Source organism: Rhopalosiphum maidis, chromosome 1, assembly GCF_003676215.2.
Source record: "Rhopalosiphum maidis isolate BTI-1 chromosome 1, ASM367621v3, whole genome shotgun sequence".
Classification (NCBI taxonomy): Eukaryota; Metazoa; Arthropoda; class Insecta; order Hemiptera; family Aphididae; genus Rhopalosiphum; species Rhopalosiphum maidis.
Genome location: NC_040877.1, coordinates 35,325,099 through 35,350,054, shown reverse-complemented (window position 1 = coordinate 35,350,054; position 24,956 = coordinate 35,325,099). Strand labels below are relative to the sequence as shown.

The 24,956-nt window shown below is 26.0% G+C and overlaps 1 protein-coding gene across 1 annotated transcript; it reads left to right on the top strand.

Moving 5' to 3' along the window:
- The first annotated feature begins 360 nt into the window (after positions 1-360).
- Positions 361-24,129, top strand: LOC113550655 (E3 ubiquitin-protein ligase HERC2). The gene is given in 76 exon segments (XM_026952624.1): positions 361-538; positions 606-770; positions 836-1,070; positions 1,138-1,395; positions 1,478-1,645; positions 1,707-1,818; positions 1,882-2,013; positions 2,082-2,279; positions 2,353-2,576; positions 2,734-2,831; positions 3,284-3,388; positions 3,451-3,654; positions 3,720-3,889; positions 4,503-4,703; positions 4,761-5,001; positions 5,065-5,172; positions 5,271-5,358; positions 5,449-5,615; positions 5,834-5,989; positions 6,046-6,231; positions 6,314-6,449; positions 6,510-6,651; positions 6,718-6,900; positions 6,963-7,128; positions 7,356-7,482; positions 7,546-7,741; positions 7,809-7,878; positions 7,938-8,080; positions 8,163-8,299; positions 8,361-8,540; positions 8,599-8,872; positions 8,932-9,130; positions 9,189-9,343; positions 9,419-9,610; positions 9,692-9,830; positions 9,899-10,110; positions 10,170-10,278; positions 10,750-10,953; positions 11,231-11,763; positions 12,170-12,370; positions 12,462-12,609; positions 12,698-12,852; positions 13,884-14,081; positions 15,063-15,197; positions 15,297-15,509; positions 15,584-15,745; positions 15,987-16,217; positions 16,766-17,008; positions 17,079-17,234; positions 17,361-17,586; positions 17,653-17,847; positions 17,924-18,012; positions 18,073-18,210; positions 18,272-18,437; positions 18,507-18,683; positions 18,798-18,944; positions 19,012-19,254; positions 19,319-19,530; positions 19,602-19,867; positions 19,959-20,173; positions 20,257-20,357; positions 20,437-20,543; positions 20,612-20,789; positions 20,931-21,080; positions 21,160-21,263; positions 21,318-21,424; positions 21,483-21,610; positions 21,668-21,955; positions 22,031-22,229; positions 22,329-22,523; positions 22,820-22,954; positions 23,020-23,185; positions 23,254-23,417; positions 23,482-23,636; positions 23,703-23,792; positions 23,862-24,129. Coding segments are annotated over 76 exon segments (13,218 nt in total). The 3' UTR covers positions 24,006-24,129.
- Positions 24,130-24,956: the final 827 nt, after the last annotated feature.

Below are 24,956 nucleotides of genomic sequence, written 5' to 3'. Positions count from 1 at the left end.
CTACAGCACACAGCTCGCTGTCGGCTTTAATTCTTTTTGCTTTATTATGTATACAAAACGTTTACAAAATGTACAATATGTTATTGTTATTGTCTGTGATTAAAATTCCAAATGACCAAATCCAAAAAGTACAAGCATTTTAAACGGATCAGAATTTAAGATACATTTTAAATCCTAAGATGAAATACTGTTTTCAATTAGTTTTATTAAATAAATTTGTCTTCATTAATTAATAATTCCAATAACCATCCATAATGATTGCTAAAAAAAAGTGTTTAGTCTATAACTGAACTATTAAAAAAGTTGAATGATTAACAATTATATGCATTAATTAATTCCATTATTAGAACCAAAATCAAAATGAGTACCAAAATTGAATTTACTATAAAGCAAAAAACTGCTTTTGATCCCAAATGGCTTGCAATAGAACTCCATGAAGCATTAGACGAAAATCAACTTACCAATTATTGGAACGAGATGATAGAAGATTCTGAACTAATTCCTGTGGATAATAGCAATTTACTGCATTCGAAAAAAGGTTTAACATGTCCATTATAATTAAATGATTAAATTTTAATTAAACATAAACATTTTTTTTTTATTAGAACTATCTGGACGTTATTATATTGGCCTATGGGCAGTTAACTGCCCATGTAAAGATGATCCATCTGACAAGGTATGCAATTGTATTTCTTGTAAAGCTGATGATGTCAGCGAAACACTCAAGTCTAAACAAATGTTTGAATCTCTGATATGGAAACCTAATTGTAGTAAGTTTTCTAATGTTTATAACAATATGATTTGTTTGTACTTCAATTTAGTATCTTTTGTTTAGGTAAAGATGATGTAAAATCGTTGATATCTGTATTTGCGGCTGAACAAAGGAAACTATGTGAAGATATATGTTATTCAACATTATTTTTCAATCGAACACAACTTCGGATGGCTATTGCTTCTCGTTACTTTGGTGCTTTTTATAGAGATTCTTTTTTTCAATCTAAATCAAATAATCAAACACAGTCATCTATAATGATGCATCAAAGTTGTAAAAATTCCATTAAAATAAAAAAGTAAATAATATTTTAACAATGTTTAATTTTATTGATTAATACAATTGATTGTTTTTACATTTATTAGCAATACTAACGATGAGGAAAAAATGTCTTTATTTGCTAAAATTGGTACACAAACAGCATTAAACTTCTCATTTGGATTTCTAGTCAGTACTTGGCGGTCAGGAAATAATTCTGATTTATGCACACAAATGCTTAAAGACTCACTAGAAGCACTGCAATGTATTCCAGAAGATTTTCTTGTAGATGAAAGCAATGTTCCTACTTTCTGGATTGAAACTTTAGAAAGATCATCAAAGTTCCTATTTCATGTAGTCAATGGGTATTATAAAATTAATATATATATATATATTTATGTTTAATAATAACTATTATTTTAATTTATATTTTTATTGCAATTTTAGAAATATCAATGTATCTGAAAATGAAAGTATTCATGTAAATCACATTCCAAATACTGACAGACAATTTGCTTTATGTCTTTCATTAGAACTAGGATTACAAAAAAAATCACTTGGTCAAATATTACAATGTGTCTTAATGTTTTTTGAATTGGGATTACACTGTGACAAGTAATTCTTAGTTCTATCTATTCAAATTTTAATTAATAAAATATATATTTTTAATTTTTAGGATTTACAATAGACATTTACATAATTTATTAACAATAACACTCCGTCGCTTAAATTGGGTAGTATCAAGAATTCAAAACAATTTTAACTATGATGTGATTCATTCAAATAAAGTATTTTGTTTTTCTTGAATTTTTCTTTACTATACTTACAAATTTCTGTTATGTTTATTTTAGGATAATGTAACAAAAAGTTTTTTAAGATTAAATGGTGATGCTGATAATCCACAACCTACTGGCATGAAACAAACAGCTGTAATGATTGTATCATTTTTAGACCAAATAGCTATCACTTACTTAACGCTTCAAGTAATATAAGCTATATAATACTATTTTAACTACAATTTCTTAATAATATTTAAATTTTTAAAAAATAGCAAAAAATGCATGAAATTAAGAATAAAAAGAATATTGTACAGTACTGGGGTAAACAATTTTATCCTGAAACCAAAAAAAAAGTAATATTAACCCTTGAGCGATTGCATGTTGAGTCTGTAGTGTGTTCAAGAAACGAAATATTGGTGGTCACAACCAATGGAACTCTATATTTTATTAGTTATTCAATTGATTCATTGGTAATTTGAATTTTTATATTTAATTTTTATTATTATATAAAATAATTGAAAAAAACAATAATTATATGATTAGAATTTCGAAGAAAAACAAATGATGAATGTACCTATAAAATTTGTTGATGTTTATGATGAAACATACTTGGCAGTTACTCAAAAAGGAGAAGTATATTCTTGGGGAGTAAATGAATTTGGTGCTTTAGGCCATGGTCAAAAATATTCTTCTTTTCCTGCTCCAGAACCAATTGTAGCATTTTCTAAAATTATAGTTGTTATGGTTTCGTGTGGAAAAGATTTTTGGTAACTATTTATAACCATATTAATAATGATCTTTTTTATAAACTTATTAATATTCTAATCTATGATGAAAAATATTATATTTTTACATTAAAAAGGAAATAGTTTAGGTAGAGAATTATTTAAGTTATACATAACATAAAATTTAAAATTATTTTAGTGCTGCTGTTACTGAGGATGGTAAATTGTACATGTGGGGTAAAATATTACACAGTAGTAATTGCTGCTATACTCCAGAGTTAGTTAAATCTATTTCAGGTAATTATCTACATATTAATAGCTAGAGTGCGGATTTGTATGCAATTGCATTTTTATTTTTATTGATCTTATGATATACCTAGTAAACACAACATTTGTTTATTGACATAGAGATTAAATGGAACTATCAATACCAAAACATATTTTTGTGTATTTAATTTAATTTTATGTTGTAAAGACTTATTTTATATTTTTAAATGTATATTTCATCTTTTACTGAAAATTGTGTTTTCTAGAATTTTATTGTTATTTAATATTTAGTTATATGTTTATGAAAAATAAATATATTTGTTTTGATAATGTTTAACTATGTATTTAAACATTTTTAGGGCATATATTATTAGCAGTAACGTATTTAAGCTTTTTAAATTAATCTATATAAATTCGCATTCTATAATAATAACTAATTCATGATTGTTTATAACATACATGTATTTACCTATTTTTGATAGAATGGCATGTATCAAAAGTTTCTTGTGGAGCATCTATTAATAATACACTGGCTTTATCCCGAGAAGGATATGTATTTTCATTTGAATATAGAAACTCTGACCAAAGTTTGTTTTTCAAACCTATTCTATTTTTTTTATTATTGTTTGTATAATATTTTTTCTATTAGGTTGTGATGATAAATCTTTAAATGTCATACCCAGCATGATTGTGTTTGATTATGAAATTGTATCAGTATATTGTCATAATGATGTAAATGCTGTTATCGATTGTGCTAACAATGTGTTTACTTGGGGAAGAGGTAACAATAATATGTTAGGTCATAATAACTCATTTCGTGTCAATCGACCTAAGGAAGTCAAATTTTTAAATGGTGAATTTCTATTACATATTCAAATGTGTTTTCTATATTATAAATATTATTATTTTTATAAACAGGCAAACAAGTAAAATCTCTTTCATTAGCAGATGATTATATACTAGCATTGACTGCTACAGGCCAAGTCTATTGTTGGGGTCAGTTAGACAATGAAAACACTACACAATGTAGACCTGTTAAGTGTTTATTGAATAGACAAGTGAAAAAAATTGCGTGTAGTCCAAATCAAGTAAATATAGTTGCTAAAATAAAATTTATAATTTGATAAAAATATCTGTTTTTAATTTCATTATAGTAAATATTTATAAAATCACAAATAATAATTAAAATATTGACTTGTTAATTGTATTTATAATCTTTTAAGTTTTTAGAGAATTGGAATTTATTACATTAGAACGTCAATTATCCACACTAATTTTGACCAAGGCTGTGTGGATAATTAAATAATGATAGAATGAATTATATATTATAAAAACTGTGTACTCAATTGCGTTTACAAACCAACTAAATATACATTCTACATTAAAGTGAGCTGTAGGAGATAAAATAAAATAATCTTGTATTTCATAATATGTGCATATATAACACAATAAAACAAATGTAAAAAATTATAAAACTAAATTAAATTAAACTAAAAATAAATTTGTACAATAATTTTGTAATGTGGATAATTGACGTGCATATAATCGACACTCCACTGTAATTTATTAATTTTAAAATTAATAGATTATGAATTAAAATATTTTAAAATGCATTAATAAATGTTAATAAATCCTAATTTATTAATCAGTTAATTTGAATAATAACCATAAATAAATTTATTTTACTTGTTATTTTTTAAGTGTTTTGCTTGGTATGATTGTGAAGAATTTAATATTGGAATATCTACATCATTTGTAACAGACTTACAAATTCAAACATTAAACTATTTAGAACAACTTTTATCTAATGAATTTAAAGAATATAAAACATATATTGATTGGCCACCATCTCAACAGCAAGAATGTGTATTAATATCTGTATTACATTTACTTACTTTGCAGGTAAATATAAGTAAATATATTATTAAATTATTTTTAATACATTATTTCTGTTTATAGTTTCATTCTATGATTAATAATCACGTGAGTGCTGACACTGTTGGACTTATTGGAAACTCAAAGTTATTACTAAGTATACGTCAAACAGTTACTGAGTTGGCATCAAACTCAAAAGTAATAAATACAGTCAAGTTAGCTGCTCAAAAAACCTTAGAAGTTGGATGGCTTATACTATTTCAAACACCAAATGAAAGAGCTAATATGTTATGTACTATATTACAACCTTTGACTTCACCAAATGGTATGAAATTATTGATTTTGATAATTAAATATTGTTCCAATTATTTAAAACTTATTGATTTAGATGAATCTCAATCAATAAATGATAATCAAGAGTTTATGATAAATCTTATTACAAACAGTTTATTAGGTGACAATATTCTATACACATTTTTACAAAAAGCTATTCAACGTAAGTTTATTATTTTAGATAATATTGTACATAGAAAAATATATATTTCTTAATAACATTATTTTTAAATTTTTTTTTTATATTTATTTATTTTTTAGATGAAAACATTCAAAATTTTGAAAGCTTCAAACACAATTTTGATGGAACAAACATATCTCTTTGTTTTATAGTTTCTCAGTTACTCAAGTATGTAAATCATACTAATCATAGTAATATTCTATATTATTGAAGTTTATGAGTTGTAATAATGTAATGATAACTTATTTTTAATTAAAGCAATTACTTCACAAGTCTTTCCACACAAATCCATACAGTAAAAGTGCCTTCAAGCAATTTCAACCAATCTCCCAGTTTAAAATTTATAATGACTTTTCAAAGGCTATTAATAATGTCAATATATCGCCAAAAAAAAAATAAAAATGATAAATGCCATTGTGAACTGGGTAATTATAATATATCTATCTATTATTATTATCATTTTATGTATTATCTTAGTATTTTTTTTTGTTTATACATTTCATTATAAATAAAATAATTAAATTAACTTGAATCTTTTATTTACATATAAATATATAATTATAGCAAAATATATGGTATAATTTACCTCTTATATTATTTTTTTATATAAATTTCTTATTTATCTCTTAATTATATATTTAAGATATGAATAATCAAGGTGCTGAAATGCTGCTTTCAAAATATATAAGTCATTTTGTCAAACGTTCCTGTCAAACTATAAGACTAGCTAATCATGTAGCATCTCGAAGTTCTAAGCATTATCAAATTATCACAAAAGTTATAAGTGTAACTGGATTTGGTATGATGTTAAATTTAACTTATTAATATTTTGTTTTTAATATTTACCTTTTTTAGATAAGTTATTTATGGAGCTTTTAATAAGCTTAATTATGGTTCATCAAAAAACCTCTCTGTTTTTAAGGAATACTGATTGGTTTAATCTTTTCTTACCCCTACTTAATGCTTTGGATGCATTTAATTTAATGACCCCAAATTTAGAACGTGAAGAAGATGATAATTTGTCCTGGCCTGGGTTTTCTAGTAAGTGCATAAAACTAAACATTTGTTCTAGTTTATAATGGTTCCTTATTAATAATGAGATAAAATTATTACATATCAACAGGTCATACTTGTAACACATGGTATAAAAATGTTGAAGATGTTATGTTGATTCGAAAACCTGATTTAGAAAATCATAATAGAAACGGAGGACACTGGGTAGTGTTTAATAAAAAAGTATATGATGTTCAAGAAACTAGGTATTTACAGGTTATTTTTATTATATTATTTTTACTAAAATTATTGTTAACAATATTCAGATCTAGTGAAATGAATTATTCATTTGTTACTATGTTACACTCATCATCTATTTATGAACATGTATTAACTGAAATGCCTGAAGAAACTTTACAGTCCTGTTTTGTTGGAAATTATTTGGATCCAGATGAGGACATAGTAGAAGTGAGTAATTAGTAAGGATTATAATTGTTTATTTTAGTATAAAATATAATTTCTTATTTTGTGTAGCCTATTGAATCAAATTTGACAGAACCGCTGCTTTTAGACATTCATCGAACTCTTGGTTACTTGTTGGGGCTTCATGCACATTCGCTAACTACTTTTTCCCAACCTCAATCTAGTTATGAATGTTTTAATATTTGGTTTCCTTTATTACGTGCTGGCATTGATGATAGTAAAAATAATAATTATGTGAGTAAAAAAATAAATTAAAGATAAATCTGTATTTAGAACTATTTTTTTTTTTTAATTAGGATGAATGTGCAAAACTGTTAATATTGACGTATAAAGAAAGTTGTAAATCAGTTGAAAGTCAAATACAATATGGACCTGATCACCCTGTTGAAGAATTAATTCAAAATTTAGCTAAAGTACTAGTTAAACATTTAAATTTGAATAAAACAGAAATTAATAAAAAAGGTAGTTAAAAGAAAAAATTTATTAATGAAACAGATAAACATCTGAAACTTAATATTATTCAAATAAAATTTGATTCTATTAAGTATTAAGACACTAAAGATATATTGAAATGAAAATATCTGCTTAATTTAAACAAAAAATGTTAGGTTACTCTAGTAACAATTAAGGACTCTTATCATATATTTTTTATTTAAAAATTATTTATAATTTATTTATTGATTTTATAGAAAAATCAATACCATTGGACATCATTTTTAAACTATTTGGTCAAATTAAAATACAAATTCTCAAAATGAAACAGGACATGAATTTAAACTATAAAGAAACATGTTCCCCTATTTTGGATCGATGCAGGTCTGTTATAATAACCATTATCAAGTTTGATATTTCTATCTAAAATATTATGTGACTGTTTAGGTTTTTACTAAATGAACTAAGTCCAATTTTATCTTCTAAAATAACTGCAGCTAAAAAATTACCTATTTTGAAAGCTGAATCTCGATGGAAAACAGTGATTAACTCCGTTGTTTCTAGTATAAAAACAAAGAAAAATGTTAGGAATCATAAAGCTCGAAATCAAAATCTTCCATTACAAAGTATTTTAAATGAAGAAGTTAGTAATTTATTTAATATTAAATTTTTGTATTTGATATAAATTGTAAATGTTGTAATTTTTATAGGAAGACATGAACAAATTTGTTATGATACCCAATATAAAATATGTACCAGCTCCAAATAATTTACAAAATGGTATAATATTAATCTTAGATTTTTAGTTTGATTTTAATTGTTATATTTTTTATTATAAGGTATTTCTGAACAAATTAAAAATACAAATGATACTGAATTAATATCTAATAAACACAATCGGATAGAAATCAGTAAAATGATTTTATCATTTATTCTATCAAATGTTAACATCCAAGAAATAAGAAAGTTATTGCACTCAGAAGTAAGTATAACATTTACTTATTGACATAGCCTTAGTCAATATTTATTATTTATTAATATCTTTTTATGTTTTGTCAAATTAGATAAATAGATGTAATATAATACAAACTGGTTATGAACTTATTTATAAATTATTTAAAAATCCTACATCAATAAGTTCTGTAAAATATAGTATTATATCAGGTTGGCTATCTGCATTACCAAACAGTTCTTCATCAAGGTAGTGTATACGTTTTTAAAATATTTATAATATTAATTTCAAATTTATACTACTATTATAGAAACAATGAAGTAGAACTCATATCAGTGACTTATAAACTTAAGCTTTTAATAGCTAAATGTGATTTCATGAGATGTGCTTTGGAACAAATTAAAATGCTTGTATCTCAAATTGGAGAAATTCATAAATCAGTAGGAATTCGAGATAAAATAACAACTATAAAAAAAATGACTTGGTGCCGGTAATTTTATAAAACAATAATATTTTAATTAATGTGTTCTATACCAATATATTTTTAGATTTGCTATTGCAACATTTGGATCAATAACACAAATTTTAAACGACAAAGAATCTAGTCTGTTAATTAATTCTAGTATATTATCAGCAATTAACTCCATTATTAACACCTTAGACCTTGCTGCAAAGCGACCAATTGAAAAAATAAATACAAAGCAGATTATTTATGAAGAGGATTTAAATAAAATCAAGTGTTTACGAGGAGCAGACATCATACCTTACTTAAAATTAGGTGCTAGAGTGGTTCGTGGTGAAGATTGGAAATGGGAAAATCAAGTATAAAATCAGTTTGTCTATATTTGAATTTATATTATGTTGAATTTTTATGTTTATAGGATGGTTCACCTTCTGGTGAAGGACAAATTGTTAGTAAAATAGGTGATGATGGCTGGATTAGAGTTCTTTGGGATCATGGAGTATCTAATTCTTATAGAATGGGTAAAGAAGGAAAATATGATCTAAAACTAGCACCTGGATTAGATGCAGGAGATGATGAAGAATCGGATTGTAATGTTTCTTGCACAAATAATGGTGGTAAGTTTTTACTTACTCTAGTCATTATTTAAAAATAAAATTATGAATTAATTTACAGAAATACACGAAAACTCAACAGAAAACCCATTTGATATACTCAAGTGTGTCATGATAAAATTTCTTAACTGTCTTTCATTATCAAGTGCTGTTCATTCAATTAAAAATGAAAATTCAATTCAAATTCTTTCAAAATATTATTATAATACTTTAGAGGTGAAATTAATTGTTTCTTTTTTTTATCTGGATATACATGTTTGTATAACTTATAATATTATCTTTGATTTTTAGAAGAGTTGTTTAAGTTCAAATATTTCGAATGCCACACTTTTTCATTCTGAATGGATCAACATTTCTCTATTAAAAATTATTTCAAAAATATCTGATGAATATAAACAGCAATTTGCACGTAAACAGTGGATTGACATGCTTTTATCAATTATTTCTCATTCTCCAACAGTATCTTCCACTTTGGCTACCCAGGTTAATTTACAAGATTATTCTGTTTATAATATTTTTAAATTTACCTTATTTTATTTATGTAAAATTTCAAATTTATTCTAGGTACAAACTATACAGTTAATCAAACTTTTGGTTACACCTGAAATGGTTGATTCATCCGTTGTTACATCTGTAGTAGAAACTCTTATGGAAGTTATTGGATCTTCAGTATTACAAAGTAACTCCAAATATGATGTAATCGGTAAATATAGTTGTATTTATATTATTTTTGTTTATTAAATGTATATTAACTTACTTCTATTTGTGAAGATGGTAAACCAACAGTGCCTTTAACTGCTTCATGTTCAAATACCATAGCTGAAGAATGTATTCTTTTGTTACGTACGTTATATAATAACAAAAAGTGTATAAAACCAAAAAAAACTACTGATTTACCTCCTTATTTTGATTCTTTGATTGTTTTGAATATAATATCAGCAACTGATTATTTAGCAAACCCTACTCTTGAAAAAAATGTTTTTGTAAGTAAAAATATTTATTTTGGCGACCTATTCTCAAATAATATTTTGTCATTTTATAGAAACTACAAGGCTTATCATATAGTGCAATGGCTTCATTAATGGTAATTGGAGGTTTTGATAACCGACCTAGAATTGGAGGAAATGTATTGATTAAAGGAGAAACTGAAGGTTAGTTAACTAATTTATTTTTATTTTTATTATTAAATACTCCATTTACATTAAACAACAATTCTCATTATTATGTTTTATAGTGACTATAAAAATAAATTAAAAAGTTCTTAAATATTTAAATTGTATTTTATATCTACAAATCTAACTGCTTGTTTGCTAAGAAGACAATATTAAATATTATTTATATTAAAAATTAAATTAAATTTTAGTTAATTATACATTATAACAATATGTAAACGTTTAAGTTTGAATTAAGTTAATTATTTAAAACTTATAGGTATAATTAGAACTTAAAATCAAAAATAATATTATTTTTCTTGTTTACTTGATTCTGGCATGTACTATTGTATAAGTATATTTCCTTATATGAGTGATAATTAAAATTATATAATAACACATAATAAAGTTTTTAGTGTTTTTGCATTAGTATATTTTAAATAATATTTTAATATTTATATTTAACTGTAGCAACTGTGATGAGCATTGAGAAAAAAGGAAAACTCAAAGTATTAGTACACAACACTGGGAAAACAGAAAGTTTTTTTATCAAAGATATAGAACATATTCCAAGTTGTACAATTTCTTTGGACTTTATATCAGAATCTATGCTTTATACATGGACAACAATGTTTTCTGCAGTCATTACTAATCAAAGTTTTAAAACTGTTACAGGTACTATATAATTAAACCATAGACCTTATACTAATAGACTGGTCTTGCCTTTAAAATAGCTGTGGTAGTAACCGGTTAGACATATCGCAGTGATGTACAGTATAAAACATCAATGTTGTTATTGTATGTACAGTCACTCAGTTACCGAAAAGCACCCTCTATCTGTGACCGTTCTATATTTACAAAAGGCCGGTCTATTAGTATAAGGTCTATGAATTAAAATATATTCAAATTTATTTGAAATATTATACTTTATTTTCTTATTGTTGATTCTTAGGAGGATTAGTCGACGAGTCTCTTCTTTGTTATCAAAAAGCATTATTAGCTGGTATAAAAGTTGTTAATGCTCTATTAAAAAATCCAATACTGCTTCGTAAAATACTTACACAACAGACAACAAGTGATGGGAAATCTGAGAACTTATTTCAATTAATATTATCAAAAGCTGTTCAACCCTCTCCAATAAAACCAGAATATTCAAAAAAAGAATTAGAAGAAGCAGCCATAAATTTAACTCAGTACTTAACAATCGATGTTCAATCTAGTTCTGTGCGACATTTTAAATGGTCAAAATATTTTTCAAAAAGCACATTAAATATGCTTTTAGCTCAATTATCTGATTTGGGTTTCAATAAGCAATGTGTGTTTAGTGCTATTGAAGCACATGGTTATACTTCATTAGATACATTAATTTCCTTATTAATGGAAGGAAAAAATGAATGTTTATCTGATGTCACTGATACTTTATCATCATATGAAGATTTTTCAGATAGAGATGAATCATCAGCAACAGAAGAATGTCATGAAAATGTAAGTTTTGTATTGATTTCACCAGGGTTGGGCAAATTTGTGTATAAAAGTTTTATATGTGTCAATGTATTATATATTTTATACAGCATAAAATGTATAACACAATAAAATCTTATGTTTTTTTTAAAGTATCATTAGTTAATAGTTATAGGTGTTATAATACATTATAATATATTTATTTATTTATATTAAATATTCAAAATTAAAATCAAATAATTTAGGTATTTTTCTTATTATTAATAATCTTTGCTAGAGTTTAAATGCTTTTCTTCAATTTTAAGTGCATAATAAACATTTAAAAATGTTTGTACCTGTGTATAAAACATATTACGTTTAATACGTGAGGTATAATACGTCCCAACCTTTATTTCACTTTTAATTTATTCAAATGGTATTTTTTTTACAGCCTACTAGTGATGAAAAAGTAACATTTAAAAAACGTAATGATTTTGACAGTGTTGATGGATATGCAAACTATGTAAAATATGCTGTTGATGTAGGCATGATTGTACGGTGTTGTTGAGAGTATGAAAATATTGATGTTGGATGTGAAGGTAAAGTTATTAAAATTATGAGAGATGGTGGACTACATGATCTCAATATCAAGGTATTTTTTAAATTTATACATTTTATATATTAGCTTATAGCCAAAATTAAAATATTCAAACATAATAAATATATTACTAACACATTTATAGGTGGAATGGAAGTCTATTGGTGTTGCGTATTGGGTACGATATATTCATGTAGAATTAATAGATTATGGTACTTCGCCCTATGAATGTGATTCTATGGACAATAATAAACTTAATGAAAAAACAAATTTACCTCAAGAATCTAATGATGGTAAATATTAATTAAGCATTTAATATTATTAATTGATCATAAATCAGAATAAGATAATAAATAAATAATTGATTATTTCTTTTTTCAGATAAAAATACTATGATACTATCCAATCATCCAAATAAAGAACAAATTTCTGAATTCATTACAAAATGCACTTCTTCTGCAGAAGAAAATCTACTCTCCAATTTATTTGACTGGAAATCAGATAGTCGCTGGATTAGTGAAAATCCTAAAGGAGTTGTAAGAAATAAACATTTTTAATAAATTGATCTAGGATTCTAGGATAACTCTTCATAACTACTTCAGTATGAATCAATCTTGGCATTAGTTATACAAATATTTACTATTAAAAATTATTTATTACATTAAAATTAGGATAATTTAAAATAAAGATAATGTTTTTAATTAAATTCAAATATGCAATGAAAGTATAATTTTGTAGTTAATTAAAAGAAAAAAATGTAAGTTAACTTATGATTTATGTTATAACTTTATAAGCTATGCTTATGTCTTTTAAAAAACTGATAATATCACAAATGTATTAATCAATCACAAATTTATATTTTCTTTTATCTCTTCATCAAATCTAATTTAGACAAAAGAAGGTAGATAGCTTTAATGTAGTATCAGCATACTTGCTGCATACTAGTTATTTAATTGATGCTGTATTTTTAAACATTAAGAACGTATAAAAATCAAAATTCTTCTAATTCGCTATCATAAAATAACAATTGTCGAGTATTACTCTCTGATAGTGAATAGGTACTGAATAATATAAATGTATACATTTCTGATTAATACTAACATTGTTAAGTCCTTTAGTTCGTCACGCACAGCATGTATTTTGTGGCTACTTCTTCTAATTTCTTTTTGAAGAATGCCATTGCTGTTATCACTACCTATTAAAAACTAAAAACATATCAAAATTAAATTAAATTAAATTTCTTTTGAATTTTGAGAAATGCTACTTACATAACTTGTTGTATTGTGTCCCAGACTCATCGATTAATCCTTATAAAAACAATATTCAATTAATAAATTAATATGACTTCCAAAATTTTATAACATGAGTATGAATAATTATGGTTTTTAAAATTTATACAATTAAATAATTAATGTAACATCAATGAATAGGCAATTTCATTTTATGTTGTTGCTATAATATATGTATTATAATAATAAAATTGAAAAAACTAACTTTAAGAAATTTAATTGGAAAGGCCCTCCTAATATATATTTTTTCTAATGCAGTACTATTGTTTTTTTTTTAGCATTGGATAAAATTGGAGCTTAAGCCAAATATTGCAATTCGTTCTTTGCTAATGAAATTAGATGAAGAGAATGAGAATTGTAAACCATTATTTGTAATTGTGAATGCTGGTGTAAGTTTTAATATGATGGAAGAAGTTAATCGCGTGGTGATTAACTCTTTGGATCGAACTTTACAACTTCTGCATTCAGTGAATAAAGTAATTTGAAATATTATAATAAATATATTATTTTGTTTTACTTATTGAAAAGATAGAAAATTATAGCTCTGAATCTCAAATAAGTTGAGACTACTAAATTACTTGCTGGATTAGTGTTACACTACTAATAAACTACTATTGTTAAGTTATTAGTCTAGAACTCAGAAGTTAGTAACCAAAAATACATTCATATATACATTTAAATATGACATTTGCAATTAGAAAATTGTTGTTTCATAGGTATCATTATTGTGGGTTCAATATAGAAATACTTTCAGTTTATTCTGAATTAAATAATGTTTTATAAATACGTGCTATCAATTTTAAAACTGTACTGTGTTCAAGGGAGGATTGTCCCATCAGGACACCATAGAATTTGCTGATGGACCAGTTACCGCCTAATATAGCCTTATGGCCACGTGGCCAGTGGTTGTTAATAAAATTAAATACAAATTTTGGATATGTTTGTTTAAGATATTTTTTTGATTATATTTGTATGTGAAAAATATTTACTATACTTATAACTAAACTTAATAATGATGAAAATGGAAATTTTTTTTTATAAAAAATTTTTATTTTAGTTCAAAGAAACTTATAATAGAAGAAAGACCACAGTTTGTTATATAAGTTCAATATTATAATTTTTTTTTGAAAATATGGAGGATGTAAAAAATATGGTTTTATTTTAATATACTTTTTTTAATAAACAATACACATATGTGGCCACATTAGATCTAAATTTTGGTGACTTTTAGTTCAATCCGTCCCTGACTGTTATTTTAACAGGCAATAATAGTTCATAAACTATATGTCATAACAAACTATTTTGACTCAATATATTGTCAACACTTAAAGAGACTTTAGACTTAATAATATTTTTAATGTAATATATTACAAGAATTGGTAGGTAGGTTGGTAGTTTTTTATAAAAAGAAAATAATAATACTTATGATAAAATAATTGTAATCAATTTAATTTCAGTGCCATAAATGTGTGGAAATAACAATGCGTACTAATGAGAAAACTTGTATTATAACTGGATTGAAAGTTGATGTGATGATTATTAATCAAGAATTTGTATCAAACTCATTAACACCTCAATTTGATGCTGTACAAGTAACCTATAATCTTAAATATAACAATAATTTATAAATATTTTTATCTTTGTTCATTAATAAGTTGTTTCTAGTATTTTATTATTGTATGTATGTTTAGGAATTTCCACCTCAGCCAGAAGTAGAATCAAAAATCAGAGTGGATTCTGAATATGCTGTTTATGTTTGGGGTTTAAATGATAAGGGACAATTAGGAGGATTGAATGGATCTAAGGTAAAAATACCAACTTTTAATGAAGCCCTAACTGCGCTTAAGCCAATTGAAATTGTTGGAGGATCAAAATCATTGTTTATTGTTTCAAACGAGGGAAAGGTAAACTTTCTATAGCTGGACTAAAGTAATTATTTTTTTCAATATAAATTTACTTATCAAAATTGTTAATTTAGGTGTTTGTGTGTGGAGACAGTAGTGGTGGTCGATTAGGTATACCATTCTGTGGTAAAGTTAGTTCACCACGGCAAATACCCGGTCTTAGTCAATTTGTTATCAAAAATGTAGCTGTACATTCTGGTGGAAAACATGCAATGGCATTATCATTTGATGGAAAAGTAATTTTTATTCTTTTGCTCATAAATTTCTGAAGAAATGATTAAAGATTGAAATATAATTCCTTTATCAAAAATTTTATTATTGATATGTTTTGCTGGTGTATTACACGTGTAATTTTTCAAATACTTGATTTTAAACCATATTTGATTCATGTATTCATGTTTGTCAAAAAATTTTCTTTATTTATTAATTTTTAGTATTTAATCCTTAATGATACATAATTTTTTTTATATTATACAGATTTTATCATGGGGTGATGGCGAAGACGGTAAACTTGGTCATGGTGATACTCTTACTTTGGACACACCAAAATTAATTGACTCATTGTTGAGCAAAAGAATATTTTATATAGCTTGTGGTGGTGCTCATAGTGCTGCAATCACCTCTGAAGGAGAATTATATACTTGGGGTCAAGGACAGTATGGTCGTTTAGGACACGGTGATGAAGTCTCTCAATTCACTCCAAAACTTGTAAATAATTAAATTTTTATTAATTATGCAGGGCCATAGCAAGAATCTTTATCACACTGACAATAAATTAAATTTGCCCCTAATTTTTAATTTATTTTATCTTTTTACTTTCTCCCTCCCTTATATTGTCAAATGGTTAGTAAATACCTTCTAGGTAGATAAGATCAACATTGTCATAAACAATCTTAGCTCATAGTAGATCATAGATAGTTAAAAATCTTAAACTTCCTAAAGGTATCTGGTTTCTGGTTTGGACAAAAATATTTTACGTAATATTGCTATATTTTAATATTTGGATAGTAATGTTAATATGATAGATAACTTTTGATTTATTACTTTGTATCTATAAAAAATATTTTGTGTATTTAAATAATAATAAATAATATACTTATTTGTATAGGTACTTAAATCCTATATTAAATTTTATCTTGTGATATTACACCCCTGGTAATAGTTCTATAGTGGTAGTACCTAGCTATAGCCCTATTATTATATTAATCATGTATTAATATTAAATATGATGTAATAAATGTCTTTATTCATCATAGGTCAAAGAGTTTATTGGAAAAAATATTGTTCAAGTGGCATGTGGGAGTCGAGATGCTCAAACTCTTGCCTTAGACGGTGAAGGTAATGTTTATTCATGGGGTGATGGAGATTTTGGTAAACTCGGTAGAGGTGGTAGTGATGGTTGTTGTACTCCACAACAAGTAGAAAGATTAGATGGACACAGAGTTGTACAAATAGCATGCGGTGCTCAATTTTCTGTTGCACTTACTGCAACCGGTCAAGTAAAATTTTTTAGTAATATATTTTTATTTCATGTTTTTAAATATTTTTTATTTTATTTATATTTATAAGGTCTGGACTTGGGGTAAAGGTGAGTACTACAGATTAGGATTGGGTAGAGGTGAACATGTAAGAAGACCAACTCTAGTTAATCAACTGAAATTAGTTTCAATTGATTATATTGCTGTTGGCACATTACATTGTATTGCTGTAACTACACAAGGAGATGTAAGTTATATTTAAGTTCAAATATTTTTATTTATAGTTTTATTTTAATTTATGTTAATATATATGTCATTTATGATTTTACTAAATTTTCCAGTTTTTAATCTTATTAAGTATATATAATTTCAGGTCTATTGTTGGGGTGATAATGATCATGGTCAACAAGGTAATGGTACAACGAATCCTAACCAAGAACCTAGATTGGTTACCAACTTCAATAACATAAAAATAAATCGTGTCGGTTGTGGTTCTTCCCAATCTATTGCCTGGAAATGCCCTATGCTACCACTGCTAATGTCTCATGAACATGTGCCATTTACTCGAATAAAAGATTCAATGGGAGCTACAGTTTTAAGTATATATTTAATATTTATTTTAGTATTGGTATATATTATTAAATATTCAATGCTATTAATATTAGATGAAAATATTGAATCTAAAATGAAAATTGAAGAAGATCAAAATAATTGCGAAAAGGATTCTTTATCAAGGACCATATTATCATTGGACTCAGCCGCTGCAAAGCAAAATGCTCTTCAGCATGTCTTGAATGCTTTACGGATTACTTTAGCTAGAGAAATTGTACTTGCTGCTCTTATACCACCTTCTAATGACGGTAAACAATTGTATTGTTATCAGTTTTGCAAAAATTCTTGCAGTGTGATTCTTAGTTCATTTTCATATATTTTTAGATGTTAACATAAATCATGAGATAATTCAATCAGATCAAGGGGGCGGTGAAGCACCTGCTCCAGTTTTAGATGTAAATTTTTTACATTTAGTACGTAAATATATTTGGTATTTTAAATGACAATATTTTTATTTCTGTTTAAAATTGTAGAGTAATGAGATAACTCCAGACAGTATAGAAAATTCATTACATATTCCATCATCTCTTACCACATCAACAAGTACATTGTCATCAAAGGCAACCAACACTATGTCAATTGTTGCTGCTACTATAAAATCAAAAAATCAAGTAAATGATTGTTTCAATTATTGTTATAAAATGTATACTAAAATTGAAACATATTTTATAGGTGATTGGATTAAATGACGCATCATTGCTTGCCAATAAAACAATTGATAGTTTTATAAGTACATTGGATGAAAAAACCGTCAGATTATTGTTGGACTTGGCAAAATTAGCATCTGTTTATAGGCTTGGTCCAACTGCAGAGTCTATTTTAACAAACACATTTATTTGTAAGAACAATAATCTTTTCAATAATGTATAACAAACTGAATAATAATTTAAATATACTCATTTTATAGCATTTATACACTCTAACAAACATATAAAATTATTATTGGAGTATTGTGTGTCAGAGATGGAAACTATTTACACGCACTGTTCATTCTTTGTGTCCCCGCCTTCAAAGCATACAGTTCAGGAGAGTTCTCATCCTTATCAAGATGAATCCTATCTATCTGGATATGTATCTATACCTGGTATTTTAAGAAATTAATTTTTTTCATTTAAAGGATTTCTTTTAAAAATGTTTCAAAAAAAAAACATTATATACTTTATAAATTATCTTAAATTTAAAAATATTTTATCATTAGGTGCAATTGCTTTATACATTGAGTTTAACCAAAACTGTTCAACTGAAAAACTCAAAGATACATTAACATTAATGGATGGTGCTGAAAATGTCATCAGTGTCCGATCAGGAAGAGATACAGAATGGACTACGCCATTATTCATCCAACGTTAATAATTTTTATTCAATATTTAATACTCATTAGTAAATATACTTTATGTTTATATAATTATTAGGTGATGAACTTCATTGGAAATTTATGAGTGATAAATCTTTAAATGGTTGGGGCTGGCGGTTTGTTGTATATCCAATTATGCCTTTAACAAGACAAAGTGGTACTGACCGTGAAGTACTTTCAAGACCATGTTTACCAGTTGTTCGCAGTCTACTACAAGAATCTCTCAAACGACTAAACGATCCATCTCTTACTAAACGACTTACTGCTACATTAATGTTGTCACTACATTTAACTACACTGAGTATGAAAAATACTTAATTTTAAAATTAATTATCTTTATTAATATTTAAAACATTATAAAATAGCTCTCGAAGAAAGAATTTGGTGTATCAAAAATTTGAGTGTAATATTCAAACGTGACCTAGATGTGGCCTATGAATTATTTGTTTTACCATATGGAGAAGGTTGTGTAGCTGATATACTTGTCCGTACTGAACATTTGATGTTCAAGCAGTTTGAATACGAAGAAACAGCTGTATTATGTGGAAAACAACTTTGTTATTCTGAATATTTTAAAGTATTTATTTCACTAACCAGTCTAAAATAAAATTTAATTGATATTAATATAATTTATTTTATTTTTTATAGTCTTTAGTATATATGCTGAAATGGTTAAACCATAGTTTACGTTTCTGGCATTTTGATGCTTCCTGGTTTGTGGATTACTGTTTTGGTATTGATGTGGCTGAGGCTTTGATTAATCGAGAAAAAATGCCAGAAGAGTTTATTAATCAAGTGCACAAAAAAATAAAATGCATTGATAAAAGTTATGATAGAGATGCTGAACATATATTTACCAACAACTTAAAATTCACAAAAGAGCATGATGAACAACTGTTACAGTGGTTAAATAGGTAGTTTATATTAATTGATAATTATAATTTACCCAATTAAATACAAAAACAATGTTTCTATTATTATTTATTTATTTTTTTTTTTTTTAAGTAAACCTGACGATTGGAATATGACTTGGGGAGGAAATGGTCAAGTAGTATATGTTTGGGGTCATAATCATAGAGGTCAACTAGCATGTATGGATTCTAGTCAAGTTAAAAAACCATTGGCATGTGATTCTTTGTCTCTTTTGAAACCCATTCAGGTTATTGGAGGAGAGCAAACTATGTTTGCAGTTACTTCATATGGAAAAGTTTACGCTTCCGGTATATAAATAAGCAGCATGATTACCTTAGATAAATAATATACATATCAGCATAACAACTTCTAAATTTGCTTGTACATACAGGATATACCGAGAGTGGACGTCTTGGTATAGGTCCATATAATCCAAGAAATCCTTTTGTAGTTACTCCTCAACTTATCCAAGGCCTTAGTAATATAATTAAGGTACTGTTTTTTTTATTTATATATATGTATAAAAAAAAATGTGTATAATTATTTACAATTTATAATTATTTTTGTTAAGGTGGCTGTCAATTCAGGAGGTCGTCATTGCTTAGCTTTATCAAGTAGTGGGGAAGTTTATGCATGGGGAGATGGAGATGATGGCAAATTGGGACTTGGAAATAGAGTGTAAGTGATTTAATTTTTACATAACAATTTCACTTTTATTTCAATAACACATATTTACAATTTTACAGTTCACATTCAAAACCTCAACTAGTACAAAGTTTAAATGGTAAATGTATTATTGATATTGCTTGTGGTGGATTCCATTCTGCTGCAATTTCTAGCTATGGTCATTTATATACTTGGGGAAAAGGTCGATATGGACGTTTAGGCCATGGTGATTATGAAGATTATTTATACCCAAAATCGGTAACTATTTACATTATTTAATAATGATTAGTACACATTTTTAGTTCAATTTAATAATAATAAAATTTATTATAATATAGAAACTAGAATATAAATATTCATAAAAAATAAAAGAATTGCTGCACAATATTATCTTTTCAGGTTCAAAGTTTAGTTAACTATCATGTTGTGAAAGTTGCTTGTGGTAGTGGAGATGCCCAAACAATGTGTATCACTTCAGATGACAATGTTTGGTCATGGGGTGATGGCGATTATGGAAAACTTGGACACAATATTTCAGAATCATGTAAAGTATGTACAATCAAAACTAAAAATACTGATCAAAATTAATAAATAATAATAATAATTTGTCATTGTTTGTATGTATTAGTTACCTTGTAAAATTGAATCACTTTCGGGCAAAGGAATCATTCAAATTGATTGTGGATCACAGTTCTCAGTTGCATTGTCATCAAACGGAACACTATACACTTGGTAAATAATTTAAAATTATATTATTATTTATAAATGTAATATTTTTGTTTTTAGGGGTAAAGGAGATTATTTTAGACTTGGCCATGGATTTAGTGATCATGTACGTAAGCCAAAACCAGTTAGTGGACTACAGGGCAAAAAAATTGTTCAATTTTCCACAGGTATAAACAAATTGTATTTTATCAAAGGTTCATAAATATAATTCACCTTATTATTTAGGATCACTTCATGTACTAGCATTGACGGATGATGGAGAGGTATATGCCTGGGGAGATAATGATGAGGGTCAACTGGGTGATGGTACAGCACATCCAATTACTAGACCTCGTCCTATTGCAGCTCTTAAGGTGAACTAAAATTTGATTAATTTTAATTAACATTATTTTATATTTTAAATGTCTTAGGGAAAACGCATTCAACAAGTAAGTTGTGGATCTGCTCATTCATTTGCATGGTCTAGTGACGAAGCTTGTCAAACAGATAACTCAACTCCAACCACAATACCACTAGAATATGATATATTACAAGAATTCAGTGTGCCTGAATTAAGAAATCGGTTACTATTTTTGCATCATTTTTCAACCATAATCAACCAAACTGTATTATTATTTTTGCCAATACGAGGAGAAATTAGTTTAGATGCAATACGACCATACATGGTATTTCCAGTGAAAGAAATCATATTTAAAAAAGTATGAAAAATATTACTGTAACTTTTATAAAAAGTATAGAGATGGTATTAATTAATATTTTTAATTTGTGTTTAGATACTTCAATTATCAATGGTCAGAGAACAGCGACATGGACCAATGTTTGAACTAAATAGAATTAGAACACGTAAAACACGAAAATCAACATGTAATGATTATACACATACAGTATTTGGACAAATGGTGAATAATATGGACTTTTTAGATGAAGATTCTTTATTTTTATATCATCGTGTATGGAAAGTTCAATTTGTTGGTTAGTTTGATATATTTATGAATACTTATTTAATAGTTATTTTTAGATTACTAACAGATATCAATATGAAAAATAATTTTAACTCTCATATATTTATAGGTGAAAGTGTAGATGATTATGGTGGTGGATATAGTGAAAGCATTGCTGAAATGTGTGAAGAACTACAAAATGGATCCTTACCAATTTTAATACAAACACCAAATGGTCGAGAAGATACTGGGACAAGTCGAGATTGTTTCATATTGAACCCATCAGCTACAACCAAAGTTCATATGAAAATGTTTGAATTTCTTGGTAAGAATCAAATGTTAGCAATTAATGTTTATATTATGTTACCATTAATAATCAATATTTAAAATAATAAATTATATTTTTAATATCTTGACATATAAAACAAAATAATAGTTCATATAATTATTGTAGTTGTTCTTAACAATGTATATTTTAATTTATTTTTGTATGCATTAATGCATTGTTTCTATTGTTGTGATAAATAATAAAATTACTATAGATAAAATAAAATTAGTTTCTTGTATTATTTTGATTTTAAATATTAATTATTATTTCTAATTATAATTATTTATGAATAGGTGTATTAATTGGAATAGCAATACGAACCTGTAGTCCATTGAGTTTAAACCTTGCTGAACCAATGTGGAAATTATTGTGTGGCATGAAACTTACGCCTACCGATTTGATTGAAATCGATAAAGATTATGTTCCTGGTAATTAAATATTTTTATGCCATATTCATTTTGAATGTAATAATTATACATTTTACACCCTTTAGGATTGTTATATGTCCGAGATTTAGATGGAGAAGATGAATTTACAAACCTTGATATATCATTTTGTACCACATCCTCCACAGGACGTACAGTTGTTTTAAGCAGTCAACATAAGCATGTTACATTGCATAATAAACATGAATACATACAAGCCTGTTTAAATTTCAGGTAATAATTATTTAATTTTTATTTATAACTTCAAAACATAATTTTTAACTATACACATTTTTATATAGGCTACATGAGTTTAATGAACAAATAAAAATGGTTCAAAAGGGTATGGCTAGAGTTATACCTGTACCATTATTATCTATATTTACAAGCAGTGAATTAGAAACCATGGTTTGTGGATTACCAGAAATACCTATAAATATGCTACTCAGTATTGTTACATATAAAGGTATATCATAATAGCAGCTAAAAACGTAATTAAATTTGAGTTTAAAAAATTATTTTTAAAATAGGCGTTGAAGCTCATGATAAGCTTGTTCAATGGTTTTGGGAAATTTTGAGTGAATTTTCTAATCAAGAGCGGTCATTGTTTTTACGATTTGTTTGGGGACGTACAAGATTACCAAGAGCTATTGAAGACTTTCGTGGCCGAGATTTTGTCTTACATGTCAGTAGATTATATTTATTATATGACTTCTTTTTTTTTTTATTTTGCATTTTATTTTTGTTGTAGGTTATTGATCGTTATTCACCGGCAGATAATTTTTTGCCTGAAAGCTATACATGTTTTTTTCTTTTGAAAATCCCTCGCTACAGTAATAAAGTAAGTATATTTATTATTTAATAATATGAAAAATTACTGATACAATAATATATTTTTACTAAATTACAGGATGTAATGAATGAAAAACTTAAGTATGCTATTCATTTTTGTAAATCAATTGACACTGATGATTATGCTAGAATTGCGTTACCCAGAAGTATGGAAGGGTCATCTACAGATTCTGACAGTTTAATTAGTGAAGACGACCCTTAAAATGTTCTATTTATAATATATTAATTAATTAGGTAATTAATATTATTTAATTTTTAATTTATATTTATTTTACTAGTCAAAAAATATTATAAATTTATGTTTTATCTTAATATTAATATTATAGATCTCCTTACTTTAAAAATTCAATTTCCATTATCAATTATTTTTACGTAAATATTTTTACTTGTCTTAATTAAATAACTAAATTAAAATAATTATGATATTTTAATTATCAACAACCTACATACAAATTAATATCACTAGCTTGTTGAAAAGTAATCAGTATTTACTAATTAATGTATATGAATTATACTTTTTAACTTAACAAATTCATAAAGACCTAAACTATCTGCACTCAACTAACTGGCCAAAATTTATTATATGATGAATTTTATTAAAATTTAAACACACACATCAATCCTTTGATCAAAAATCTATACTCTGTATCTTTTTTTAATAATAAACGACTTAATAGCAATGGCTAAATGTTCTTATTTCACCAATACCTGTATTAAAAGGCTGATGACTGATGTTATTTGGGATAAAAGAATATCAATTTTAAAAAGATTATCTTTCAGATCACAATACATTTATTTACATGTTTTTGAAGAGTGACATGTGTCTATTTAAGAATGTCAAGTAGGTAGATCAGTGTAGACTGTAGATGAAACTGTAAATTATTTTAGTATTCTATTTCTATAAGACATTAAGTTCATTTACAGGAATTAATCATCTAAAACATCTAAAACAGTGACGGCGAAAAATTATTATTATTTTGATGCTTCAGTAATATGAATCATGATGATTGATGATCAAATTACTTTACTAGGTACAGCCACTTACCTTACACTTACAAGTTACGGGTTATATTCTAGGTTACAGTTACATACATACCAATGTGGCAATACTTATATAGTTATTAGTTATATACTTATATACCTCAATACTTAT